Raw genomic sequence first — 14,548 nt, forward strand, 5'->3', positions numbered from 1 at the left:
CAGAGTTTATAGAGATGCTTAAATACGCAAAGAACACTTACTATAAAGTTTCTCCAGTATGCTGCCTCTAAAACAAGGATTGCTAATTCCGGTCAGCAGTGGCTTCATTTTCTTGCTTCTCCCATAACCAATACTGGGCTTCAGTGTCTGGCCTTGAATCTTCTGGAAGCCCAGCTGTCAGCACGTCTAGGATTTTGCCTATTAAGCCTAATTTTCACAGAATGGTCTGGCTGGTAATAGATGCAAAACTCTTAGATCCCTTTTGAAGCTATCAACTTCAGTTAAGAACTTCACTAGGTGTTGGGACTGGGTGTGAAGTTAGGTAGAAGGCAGCTGTACCTCTGCAGACAACACTAAGAAAGAAAGCTGTGTGCTTTAACAGCTCAGAATTTTAACATAAAACAATGGCACATAATCATATGAGAATCTTTTTTTTTTACAGGTTAATAAAATGTCATAATGTTATTGTACCTCAAATTAGACTTTAAAATATATATTGGAGCCACAGTATTAGCCATGGGCTTTCACATTCTACATTATATATTTCTGTAATTTTGAAATACTTTTTTTGAGTAATGATCAGTGCATTACCTTTTTTTAGTTATATTTTTTTTCAGATTACATTCCAGAAAACTGTTTGTCTTTAACACACCAAAAAAACTAGTTCATGATAGTAGGTGTGCTCTTATTTACTCAATCAACGCAGACAATACCTGAAGTCCCAGATTTTTATACCTTCTTAAAGGTCTATGATCACAGAAATCAGCTGTGTAAAAACCACTGTTTAAAGGTGTGCAGTTAAAAAATAAGTAAATAAATAAAGGTGTGCAGTTAGGGTGAGGTGAGGGTACTTCGTATATCCGTGGGTGGCTTTGTAAGGTAAGGTAGTGGGAGAATTCTAAGTAGAATTTAACTGGTGCTGTCCCAAGTATACAACTGCTTGTTTCTGACACAGTCTCAGGTGACTCCAGATCACAATGAAGCCAAAAAAGTGGGCACTTTAAATTCTTCCCTGGACTTCACTGAACAATGTGAAGGAAATATTTACAATGCTTACTGTCATCTCAGATATCCAAATATCTCTTACCTAGAGCTCTAAATCACTTCAATGTTTTCACACAATCACATTACCTGGCCTTGAGCCAAATGCATCGTTTCCTTTTTTATCTTCAAGAGAAAGCTGAGAATCTGCCTAGACCTTCACCTCCGCTCTGAGTTGCCTCCTCCAACTGCATCTCCTCACTCAGCAAGCAGCACCATCACCCACAGCTACCCAAGACAGCAAATCTAGGCAGTATCCTTGATTCTTCTCCTTCACTTTCCACATCTAACCAATTGCCAAACCCATTGATTTTACCTCCTAATGTCTTTCAAATCCATCTCTTTTTCTCTATCCCAATTGATTTCTTTTGCAAACTTGCAACAGCTTTGAACTGGACATGTCACTTTCCTGCTTGAAATCCACAGTTTTTCACTTCCAACATGATAAAGCCCAGACAAAGCTCACCAAGCCCCTTGGATCTGGCCCTTGCCACAGTTTCAGACCCAACTCCCACAAACCTCTATCACACATCTTAGACTCCTGTTACAGGGAGCTTCTTTGACTCCTTTGAAGGTGCCGTGCTAAATCTTACTGTCAGTCTTACACATAGTCTAATGCTCAGTTTTCACATTTTTCCTGACCCATCCCAACCCTTTTTATCTGGATGATCTCGTTTAGGTGTCAACTTAGTCACTCCTGCAGCAAGCCTTCCTTAACCGTCTAAGACTGGATTGAACGTCCAGGGGACAGCTGCTCTAAGCCACTGAAAATCTGGCTTTGTGAGAACTCATTCAATGAAGACAGCACCAGTTTCTTCCTTGTCCACCTCAACATTCATACTGCCTTGCAGAGAATACAAAAGGTGGTGAATTCATGAAATAAGGCATCCTCCAAGCCGACTTGAATCATAACCTATAGAGAAAGTATTGCTCTGACTCAGTCCTCTGAAGCAACCGAAGGGAGAATTCTCTGATTACAACAGAGCCCAGCTGTCCAGTTTGAGAGCTAAGAATCCTAACCACAAGGACTTAGCAAAAATATTCAAATCTATTTCTTGATCCCATTAGCAAGGTATTAACAAGCAGGTCTTCACACAAGGCAAAGGCTTGGTTACAAAGAGAGAGAAATATTTCATAGATTAGCTAGTCTAAGTATTTAAAAAAATCTGTCCAGGGTTCTGCTGGCTTTGCTTTGACATCTTTTTTTTCAGAATAATGTTCCATTACAGGACTGTTGAATGTCAGCAACCTACAATATCTGTAAGTCTCCACAGATCACCATGGAATTATCATCATCACAAATATTTACTGAACCACTGCATGCAGGAGTCTTGGAATGTTCTGAATACTCTACTAAACAAGTCATAGAAGGCCCTGACATCCAGGACTTTACAATATGAAACAGTCATTGATGTTAAAAGATAGTAATAAGCTAACAGAGCTGCAGAAAGAATAGCAAAGAAGACAAGTCTTGTAACTTGGATACAGCGGTGAAAACAGATAGTTCAGGACCCTGTAAGAATATATTCATTCTTTACATCAAACAAGTTAATTGAATTTCTACAGTTTTCTTGCTACAAGTAGCCTAAACTCTCAGGCTCAATAGCAAAGCCGCTTTGTAAGTCTAATTTTTCTTTCAAACAGCCACAACATAAAATCTTAGGAACTGAAGAGAAGCACCTGAAATAGTAATGTTTTGCTTTGTGATAACCCACTTAACATATTTATAAAGTAAGCCTTCAGTCTGGGTCCCCAAACAACCAGACATCTATCATAATCTGTTTTCCCTTCTTGATCTCATTGCATAGCAGGGATTTTGCTCCAGGGAAGAGCCCTACAAAGATGCGTCTGGAATCAGTGGAATCAAAATTGCCAAAATTGCTACTGAGTCAGAGGTGTTTTTAAAGTTTTGCCGAACAACACACAGCTGCATGCTAAATGATTAACACCCTTCCCTGATGGTTTTGCAATCCTATATTTATATTGTAGCTCTATCACTGAAATTACAGGTTCCTGTGAAGTGACACTAACAACACATTTTTATGTCAGGATCATTTAAGGGCCTTTTTAAACAAGTTTTAACATTTATGCATTGAATATTATCACACTAAGTTCTACTTCTTCCTATGAAACACAAGGGAAAAACCATGATTTCCCCAGTGTATCAGCTGTCTCTAGAGGATATTTTGACTGTCACATCAAACATAAAATATTGATGAAGCAGTTAAGAAAACTGATTCCACTTCTCACTTTAACAAGGAATAGAAAATTACAGTTACACTGTATGTTATGTGTTATGAGTTTTCCCAGAGAGTTAAGTAATAATTTGAACATATAAAAACTATTGGAATACACTTCATAACCAAGGATGAATTTTTTAAACTTGCAAAATGAACTAAAAGAAAATTATATATATATATACACACACACATATATACACACATATATTTTATATAATAAAACATATATAATTTTAGTAATATCATGCAAAAGAAGTACTTCAAGAGTCGAGTCAATCAAAACTGACACATATCCCAAGTTAAAAATCTGTATCATAAGAACATGATTAGCAAAACACAGATGGATAGAAAGGAATTTTAAGGGACTGGTCTAAGGAGACAACCTTTGTCAGTGTTCAGGCAACACTGTTCAAGAGGGAGGGGCCCCTGTCCCCGAAGTGGTATTCCTACAAGAGACAAAGTCAAGAGAATGTATAGGAACCCTGGGCTGTCTTCACTGGACGGTGCTTGCCCACTGATTGACTAAATGAACTTGTGGTATTAAGTGTCCCTTAGCAGCTGTCCATCTCAATCTGAATTGTGCATCTCATATCGGCCTTCTGTTTCACGCAGCTGTTTCTTTACATTTGGATAGTCCAAGCCTCGTCTGAGAGACAAACCTGAGATACTATACGTGTATTGATTAGGACAGGAACAGGCCCTTGTTTGAGTGGACAGCTAGTCTCCTTTGGCAAAATTTCTATAAATTCCCCTGGCTAACTGAAAAAATACTGGTGACTCTGCCATAATTTCAGATTTCCTCTTGCCTTGAAGAAAGTAAATATAAAGTCATTGTGATGGATTTTTTTCAACATATACTATAACTCATATAAGCAAATAGGTGTGGTCCTCTTCAAAACTGTTATCTTTATGGGTCTTTGATTACATATTTATTATAATCATCTTCTGTTGCTCAAAGCACTTACATTTCTCTTCATTAAGAAATGTCTTTAAAGTCTGCAATACATTTTTTGAATAATACCTAAACTTAAGTAGCCCTTGACTGTTAACAAATTATGATTAAACATCTTTATACTTTTTTGAGTCTAACATTGTTTACTTTTTGGTCTTACTTGAGACTCATCTGTGGAATTTATTGGGGTCCCTAAACCCAGTCTTGTAAGAAATTTGTGGCATTGTATACATGGATTCTGCATGTATATTCCTCAAATGTAGATCTAGACTTCTGGTATGAAAACCATGATCAAAATTCAAGTTGTGTCATCTGACGCATGGCTTGATACACAATAACATCTAAAAAGAATATGGGAAAATCAGGGCATAGGAGAAGGGACAGAATAACAAACTGCTAGAAAGTGTAAACTTGACAAATTGCTCAAAAATAAAAAACATAATCTCTCTTGGAAAACATTTGTAAATCAATTGCACTGGTATATAAACTATAAATTCTATGCAAATATTATCACCTCTAGTTTAAAAAACCTTATATTTCATAAAAGCTTTATATTAATGTAACTTGGTCTCCAAGATACAAATAATTTGAATTTTTGCAGTGAAATTCTCTTTTGGATTATGTTTATAATACTGACATTGTAACATTATTATTATTTTATGCATTATGACACTTCAGGTGTCTTTCAAATTTCATACTTGATGTAAAACTCAAGCAAACTTAAGAAAATATTTAAATTTTTCCTAAACTTTATTAGTCTTTCCAATAACAAAATCCAGACAATAAAAGAGATACTTAATATAACCTATAACCCAGCCTATAACAGCTGTACTCTTTTATGACTCTGAAACTGACTGGATCATACTCAAAAAGTTAAATTCTAAGACATTTAACAACATATTACACAAGCATATGACTTTTTTTCCTGTATATCTGGTAGGGCCATGTTAGATGAGATTTTATCTAAATTCTCATCTAGGCCATTCATTGCATATGCAGGTGGATTGTCATAAACTTATTTCAACAAAGATGAATTGAATATTTATATAAACAAGGTACAAAGTAAAGAATGTAAAAATATGGTAATTAATAAGAGTAATAATAGCAGTAAACATTTACTAGGCTAACTACTTTACATGCATTTTCCTAATAAATTAAGCTTCCCTGGTGACTCGGATTGTTAAGAATCCACCTGCAATGCGGGAGACCTGGGTTCAATTCCCGGGTTGGGAAGATCCCCTGGAGAAGGGAACAGCTACCCACTCCAATATTCTTGTCAGGAGAATTCTATGGACAGAGAAGCCTGGCGGGCTACAGCCCACTGGGTTGCAAAGAGTCAGACAAGACTAAGGGACTTTCACACACTTAAGACATCAGTCCTATTAGTCTCCAAGTTTTCAAGGTCAAGTCACACAAAACAGAGATGTTAAGGGACTTGCCTCAGTCACAGAGCTATTAAGTAGCAGGTTGGGGATGTAAATGAAAAAAAAAAATTGAATCCAAAGCCTTCCAGTATTGTATAATCCAACGCAGAAAACAAGTTTCTTGCCCTTCCAGAATAACAACCCAGAAGGAAGTTTATAATCACTGGTGCTTTAGGTGATTGTCAGTTCCTATAAATAGTAGGACCTAAACTTTTTCAAATATACCTATTCTTAGAGCAACTTATTATAAAGTAGTTTGAAGAACAGGATTGAGTATTCTCTTAACAAATTTAGTAGCCTTTATAATATTTACTTTTTAACAAATCCACCTGAGAGCATTTTTAAAACTAAACTGTATAGGGTGATCTGTTTTAAAAACAGAAAATACTTTGATAGACCAACAATGATCTAATTTAAATCAACAATAAGCTAATTTAAAGTTCCTTAGAACTTAGACATAGCCATGAGGTATGCATTCTTCTGAAAACTGATTTTTTTAAACTGCATTTTTTAGACAGAATGGCTTTTAGGTTCTTCAAAGTGCTCTACTAAAATAGCTACAATTTTTGCCAATTAACATTCTGATTTTGTAAATAACAGGAAAACAAATCAACAGATAGTCCCACTTGTGTAGATGGAGTAACATAACAAAAGCTGCTGAAAACACCAACCCCAAAGGCAGATCCAAAGAGTAAAGTCCTTCTCTCCCATCCACAGGGAGGAGCTCTCCTTCAGTGGCCTACGCCCTCTCCTTAGCACCTGAGTTCAGCACTTGCTGCCCATTCAGAGAATAAAATATTAAAAAGATGTGAAAGCCAAGTTCCTTCCCCACATACACATATGGGCATATTTATTATGTATGTGGCTTTTCTGATCCCTAAGTATGCTGATTCATTGGCTACTTAGGAATTAAGTAATAGCCCATGAGATATGAATATACCTATTCATACAAATATAACAGGAATAAAGTAGATACAGTAGCCAAAGAGCACTTCAAATATGAAATGCTACATCTAATTACACTTTGCCTAAGACTCTGAACTTTTAAATTCTCATTAGATGAAGTTCACAAGATGCACTTGTGTTTTACGGCTCATCACAGGCAAAGTATGCTAAGAGGACAATTGATTAAATGTCAGTGGGTTTAACTTCAGTATCTATTCCCAAGGTTTCACATTTCCATGGTAATTCTGACCCCTCTTTTAAAATTTATAGCTTGTAGAACTGACTTTTTAAAAAAAAAAAAAAAAGGTATTTCAAAAGATTTGCTCTCATTCTTAAAAGAAAGAATAATGGAATTGTGGCAAATACTTGTTAGATATATTCGGTATCATAACAATAAAAACTTCAAGTACATACTACTCACTTTATACTTCTCCCCTAAAAACGTTCAGAATTCAGTCAACTGAGCACCTATTACATGCAGGCATGGCATCTGTAGATGAACCAAGATTTCTAAGTTTCCAAGGCATGAAGAGGAGGGAAAATAGGGGCCAAATTTAAATATTTGTTACTAACAAGTTTATAATTCACAAATTTCTTAGAAAAATCCAAGAAAACAATTGCATAGCAGCACATTCGGGCCTTAAGAGGATGATTTTCAGTTGCAAGTAGTTAAAACTTCAGTGATAAGCTAAGACTCTATTCAAACAATGAGCTTCAGTTTATTATCTCTTCCTAATGCTTTCTATCATATTCCACAAAATCCTCCTCCTCCATAACAATGAATGATACGGCACCTTTTAAAAAAAAAAAAAAAAGAAAACTAATCCTCTTTTCCCAAAACCCAACCCATACACGCGTCCTCCTCTTTCCTGGGCACGTGTGCTATCCAAAGCTCAACTGGACACCCTCTCACCTGAAAAAAAGTTTGGAGACGACGCTGGCCTTTTCCAGAGGCGACCTCTGCATGGTCTCTGGGGGCACCGAGGTCCCTGCCGGGGCAGGCCGGGCAAGAGCTCCTAGTGCCAAAAGCCCTACTCTTTTCTCTGCCTGCCGCTCGCCCCTTTTTCTTTGACCTGCTGTGATGTCACTTGCTTCCAACTCCCCCCACCCACCCCTGCCGCACACACCTCCCCTTCCCTTTCGCTCCTTTCCCCCGCCTCCACTGCCCAGGTTAAAAGCTGGGCGCTGCCCGGCCGGGCCTCAAATCCGCTCTAGCGGCTTTCTCCACCCCGACCGCTCCTTACTTCTTGCCTCCTTCTCTCGCTCGCTTTCCCCACGCCTCCCTCCCTCGCGCGCGCGCTCCTTCCAGGTCGGCGTCCCTACCATCCGGCCGAGCCCGGCCCGCAGGTGGGGGACACCGTCGCGGCCGCTCTCCAGGGCCAGACTCGGCCGCGCGAGGACAGAGGGAGCCGCCGGCAGGAGCAGCAGGCAGTGGCCCGGGGCGCCTCCTGCGCGCCGGGCTCCGCCGAACCCGCCGCACGCCGAGGCCAACTCCCCCGAGCCATCTGCCTCCTCCCTTTTCCCCAGATCCTAGCCGCGTTCGCGTTGCGTTTGCAAGGTGCATTTTGAAAGGGGAACGAAAATCTGTCCCTCCGGTTATCAAAAGACAGCCTCAGAGAGCCGGACGGTTCCGCGACAGCGGCAGCTGTGTTCACCTTAGCGCTTCCTTGGCGAGTCAGAGGGAAGAAGCAAGCTTGTTAGTCTCAGGCTTAGGTGAGTGCCAAGTGTGGTCCCTTAAGAGACGTCCTTACTACAGGTGGAGGCAATTCCTATAAGAAGGTGAGAGGAATTACCGCTTTGTCCACTACCCGCCCAGGATTTGCTCCTTGTCTGCCCTAAATTTTTTCAGTCCAGTTTGCGTTTTTTAAGAAGTCTTTTGTGCGTGTTAGCAATTATGAGGATGACGAGCGGACAGAATGTAAACTCACCCGCCCTCATACAGAGTTCCAACTCTCGGTCAGCAAAACATCATGACTAATACACTGAGAGGAATCCAGTCTTTGAAGCGAAGGTAGAGCGTTAACTCTGACCTGACTCGTGGAAACGCCATCTTCAACTCTTGAAGGGCATCTCAGCTTTCCCAGGTGTGGGCGCACGAACTTCCCCGAGTTTTTGCTTCGTGGACCGTGTGCCTGTTTGATGGCTTTTAAAGAGCCAACCCTTTAATTCCTGAATCCTGTTGTGTAAAAGCAAGGGCACACCGAGTTTAAATTGAAAAATTCAAATGGAAGTGAAAATTTTGGTCTGATTACAGTTAATGCCTCTACACCTAAAGCAAGGGCATTTACTTATGAATTGGTTATCGCTGATCTGTGGTCACCCAGATACAGTACAAATGAAATTGTGCACTTCTTACTAACAGACAGGAACACGTATTTAAATTAATAAATGGGTTCATCCGGTCTTTATGGCTCCCCTTTGCATTTCCATGTCACCATGTTTTAAATCTTAAAGTGGTTTTATAAACATTTAAATTTTGTTATCCTAAATTTTAACAGTAGATAAAATAACACCAAAGAGATAGGCAAACTGCATAAACACCAGGAGAAAGTAATTCCTAATTCATAATCCCTGCTTCATATCCTGCACCTGTGTTTTCCTCTCTTCAGTATGGCATAGAAATTCAGGCTCTGCCTTCATTATTGACTTTTCCCAGGTATGTGATTGAACTCACTTCATCCACTTCCCCACCTCCCACTCTACTGTTTGCTTTATAACTGCTAATGTAACCCATCAAATGTAATACACACATTTTGAAATGAAGCGGTAGTCAGTTCCTCTTTGTTCTCAAAGAACAAGTGACAATAAAAAGATTAAGAATTAAATTCCAAATAAGATCATAGAAGCTGACCAAGTAATATGACTCAGAGACCCCAAATATTTGTCAATCTCATTCCTCTAGAAAGAATAAATAACTTACTATTTCTTGATTTCTTACTGTTTGCTAGACATCATCTCATGGAAATCTTACCGCAACCATGTAAATAGGTGTTATTCTTCCCAATTTTCAGTAGAGGAAATAGAAAGAAAAGAGAAGTAAATGCCTGTAATGGTAGAGCTAACATTTGAACTCATGTCTGCTTTCAAACCGTCACTCCTATCAATGGGTAATACTGCATCTAATCGAATCATCCCTCGTGTATTTATATACTATCACTTACACTGGTGTAACCAGTCTTTCTTCTCGTTAGTTTCATGCAGTCACAATTGCTAGACCTGTTCAAGAATGAGACAAGAAAGCAGAAAGCTGAAAACCAAGGAGCTACTGAAGTTACACACTTTTAATAAATGACATCTAACTATAATATTCCATTTTAAGTATGTGTACACACATGTACATTGGAAGACCCTAGATATTTATCATAAAAGCTTACCTCCCAAATTTGTTCTTGGCATCAGTAAGACATCACCATTGTTCAGAACATTAGCATGGTTAGCTGACATGAACAAATGAATTAACTGAGACATGACTTTTTTTTTTTTTGAGACATGACTTTTAAGGCTTGCATCCCGGTATATACCTAAAGTGGGAATGTAGATTTATCCACCAGGGAATTGTTCAAATATGGCTGAAGGTCATGACTGAATTCCCTAATTGTGTCTTTGAGATATCAAGAATTGGTAGTAAGAAACAGTGAAGCTCTTGTCTCCAAGCTGCTCAAATATCAGCTCACAAAATTATATTTATTGTTATAATAGCTTACATTTGTTAAGCACTTACCATATACATAAGGTGCCATGCTAAATACACAGAATGCTTTGCCTTTTTTAATCCTTATAACACCTTCATGAGATATTACATTTGTCATTATCTATATATTATAGGTGAAGAAACTGGGGTACAAAAAGTTTAGAAATTTTCTCAAGCAAGTTTCACAGTAAATAGTAACAGAAAACTGAGATTTCAACCTAAACCAACTACTCTCTGAGACCAAGCATGTAACCACTACATGTACTTTCCCCACAGAATTTCCTGACGTTTTAAGCAGAACTGATCTTCGGTAGAGAAGATTAGGTGGTCATTTGTATGGTTTCTTTACTGTAAAATACATATAGCATAAAATTTGCTATCTTGAACCATTCTTAAGTGTACATACAGTTCGGTCACACATTCACGTTGTTGTGCAACAGCCACCGCCATCACAGTAATCCTTTTTATCTTGTGAAACTGAAACTCTATACCCATTACACAATAACTCCCATCCTCCCTTCCCCCCTGCTCTAGCAACCACCAGTATACTTTCTTATTTTTATGATTTTGACTCTAAGTACTTCATATAAGTGGAATCATATAGTATTTGTCTTTTTGTGGCTGGCTTATTTCACTTAGCATAATGTCCTCAAGGTTTTTCCATGTTGTAGCATGGTCCAGGATTTCTTTCCTTTTTAAGGCGGAATAATATGGCATTGTACATATATGTCACATTTGGCTTATCCATTCATTTTTTGATGGATGGGTCTTAGCTATTGCGAAAAATGCTGTGAACATGGGCATAATAGTGCGGTATCATTTTCAAGGTCTATTAAAAAGAAGCAAGAAGACAAGAAGGAGAAGGAAAGGAAGTCAACATTTATGTAGTACCTACTATGTGTTCAGCAGTGTGCCACGTGCTTCCTTAAATGATCTCAAGATACGAAAGTTCATGAGATACCCTTCCTCTCGTGTTCCTATTCTACATTATTCACTCTGCCATCCCATGATGGCTGAAGTTTCATCATTAGGTATCACCAGAGTGAAAGTGCACTATAGTTATCCATTATGTTCAATTTAATTTAAGTATGTTCCTCAGATTCTTCCCTGAGAACAGGCTTTAATAGTGATAAGCAGAGCATGACCGTGAGTGCACTAAAACCTGGAAAAGTAGGAGTAAGGCCAAAGTTGGCAAAACAAGAGAGGGGCAAAGTCTTGTCAGCTTCCCAGGCATAGACTGGCTCTACTTATAAATGTATCTAACCTAGAAGAGTAAGCAGCTGAGGCTCTTCCTGCGCCCCTCAGGAAGTGATGCCAACACACACTGAATCTCACGAAGATGTTTCAGACCCAGAGAGAGGTGTCTTGGTACATGACTGAGCCAGATTATCATTTATTTGTTACCACTTCTAACGTTCTGTTTGGTTCTGAAAATCATGTTTATAAACACACATGCACCAATACTTCTGTTTATATCCATACATAACCTTTCTTCCCCACAACCTCCTTGGACACACGAATTGTGTCTTCTGTTTTCCTTTCAACTCATCTCTTATTTAGTAATACTGTGTACAATCAAACAATTTCCTCTAGGGGTTACTGACCTAATAGTTGAAATGTCATTCTAAAGGGGAAATCTGAAGATGGTCAAGAGATGAATCATTGCCATTAATCTCTCAGCAAGCAAGCGCTCAGTGCTAAGGCAGGGATATGGAATTAAAAAGGATCTCCACCCTCCAAAACTCAGAATCTATACATGGTCATCAAAATTCCCTGAAGAGAGAGCAACAGAGTGTAGTGGAAAGAGTTTGGACGTTGAGGCAACAAAGAGCTAGTTTTTCAATCTTGGTACCACTGCTTTCTTAGCTGTGTGGCCTTGGGTAAGTTACTTAACCTTTCTGTGTCTCTGTTCCCTTTTCTGAAAATGAGGTTAATAATACCTACCTCCAAAGGTTGTTGAACGTCTTCAGTGATGGTCTTTCTACCATCTATTGACATTTGGGACTGAATAACTCTTTGATGTGGGGGACTGTCCTGTACATTGCAGGAGGGTTAGCAGCATCTCTAGCTTCTTCTACACCTTAGATGCCAATATCTACCCTTCCCCCAAGTTATGACAACCAAAAGTGTCTCCAGAGATTGCTCAATACTCTCTGGGGGGGGCAAAATTACCCCCACTGAGAGTCACTGGATGAAATTAATTGAAGGGGATGCATACAATAGACATAAAGGGCCTAGAACCTTATAAGGAGTCTATAAACTCTACAGTTTATTGTTATATATCACTAGTGTGATATCAGAAATCAGTGTAGCACTGCATAATAGACTGCGACAAAAAACAGAATAGCCTAAAGGCTTTCAGAATTCCCAGGAACTCTTGGGTTCTCTCATTCCCTCTGAAGTTATTTGCTTATATTCAGATTAGATGAAAGCAGGAAATTGCGATACCCTTCCAACTGTAAGCTAATTTTGATTTAGAGGTGGAACTCTGTTTTTATATTGTGGAACCATTCTTACTCCTTTTGCACTGAAATGACATCTGAAAGCTCAATTTTTCAGTCCCTCTCATTTTCAGCTCATCACTAGTGGTATATTCTTAACAATTGTATCCAGCTGGAGTCTGGCACCCTGAAGGCTCTTCTGTAACTTAAAAGTACTTCCTCGTACTTTTACGGGAAGCCTTGTGTGTGTGTCACTCAGTCATAGCTGACTCTTTGCGACCCAATGGACTGTAGCCTGCCAGGCTCCTCTGTCCATGGGATTCTCCAGGCAAGAATACTGGAGTAGTTTGCTATTTCCTTATCCAACGCGAAGCCTTAAGGATCCTCAATCTGTACAAAGCAGGAGCTTATTAATACCACTAATGAACTGGAACAATTATGAACAATATTCAAAATATAACTTTGTCATGAATGTGAAAGCCAATGAATCTGGGATTTTCTAAAGTTGATTTTTATTAAAAAATCATTATTTTTTATTACTTTTTTAGGTGCTTTTACATTTTTCCTGCTGAAGCTTTTTTAGAAACAAGAGAATTTATAACACCAGATTAAATTTTCATTGATGATATCCATCAATGATTTCACTGATGAAAGCCAGATGTTCTCTGTAAAATTAAAACTGTGGTTTAGTATATTTGAACGCTAAGAAAAATTTTCTTCAGATGAAGTCTATGCCAATCTATGTACTACATAAGAGAGTTTCATTCAGAAAGGCAGGAGAGCACAGTAAGTAGAACAGTAGCTTATTTACTTATTTGTAGCTATTTCCCCCACAACAGATAGTTTATAATTAAAATATGTAAATCAAGAGAATGTTTGAAATAGAAAAATTAGAAGAGAGAGTAGGTGGGAATTTGTTATTGTATCTGGGAACTAAAAGCAATTCTGAATATATTGGCTGTCAAAGCCTAAAAGGTTGTTTATTCTTATAGTCTGATATTTGACAAAAGTCGACATCCACGTTTACCTGGGTGAAAAAAATCCTCCCTCCACCCCAGTCTTGGAAGAGTTTGTCATTCAAAGGCTCACAGAATTATTACTGAATGACATCATGGTCATTATTTTCAGCCATAATTTTTTCCAAAATATCTATTTGATGGTCATTTCTTATACCAATTTGGAGAAGGAAATGGCAACCCACTCCAGTACTCTTGCCTGGAGAATTCCATGAATAGAGGAGCCTGGTGGGCTCCAGTCCATGGGGTCACAAAGAGTCGGACACGACTGAGCAACTATCACTCACTCACTCTTATACCAATTCATAATTAAAGCCAAGGACACAACATGAGGTCACATGAGTTACTCAAGGACACAACATGAGTTAGGACACAACATAAGTTATTCAAGGAAGGCTGTTTAGCCTGGGAAACTAAAATAGAAGAATTCCCAGGTTCAGAGTTTCCTTTCTGTTTCATTTTAATTTACCCTATATAGACAGTCTATGAGATCTTGTTGTTTAAGACACCATGATAGCTACTTATTGACCCACAAGTTCAATGTGATTGGTTAAACTATGGTGATTAATCTGTATGGTCAAAAGGGCGACCAATACCTAGTTCAGTGACTCTGCCTCACTGGCCTCTGTAGCCTGCATCCCTTAGCCTGCATCCCTGTATCTCCTAGAGTGACTGGAACCTCCTTACTTCAAAACCTGTGGAGGGGCAGCACTGATGAAATAATGCAAAACACTTTGGAAGTCTTATTGCTCAAAAATTACATTTAGTGATGTATATGAAAATCATCTAAATCCTTTC

The 14,548-nt window shown here is 38.6% G+C and overlaps 1 protein-coding gene across 3 annotated transcripts in view; it reads right to left on the reverse strand.

Moving 5' to 3' along the window:
- Positions 1-8,335, reverse strand: part of CFTR (CF transmembrane conductance regulator) — a 191,923-nt gene extending 183,588 nt beyond the window's left edge. The window contains exon 1 of one of the 3 annotated variants that reach the window (XM_043873384.1): positions 8,258-8,335. Coding sequence is in view for 2 of the 3 variants with exons in the window: in XM_043873381.1 (XP_043729316.1) it covers positions 7,926-8,107 (182 nt within the window). In the remaining variant the exon portion in view is untranslated. The other 2 variants (XM_043873381.1, XM_043873383.1) reach the window with 2 other exon arrangements.
- Between the last annotated feature and the right edge of the window lie 6,213 nt (positions 8,336-14,548).

The sequence above is a fragment of the Cervus elaphus genome, chromosome 18 (genome assembly GCF_910594005.1).
Source record: "Cervus elaphus chromosome 18, mCerEla1.1, whole genome shotgun sequence".
Lineage (NCBI taxonomy): Eukaryota > Metazoa > Chordata > Mammalia > Artiodactyla > Cervidae > Cervus > Cervus elaphus.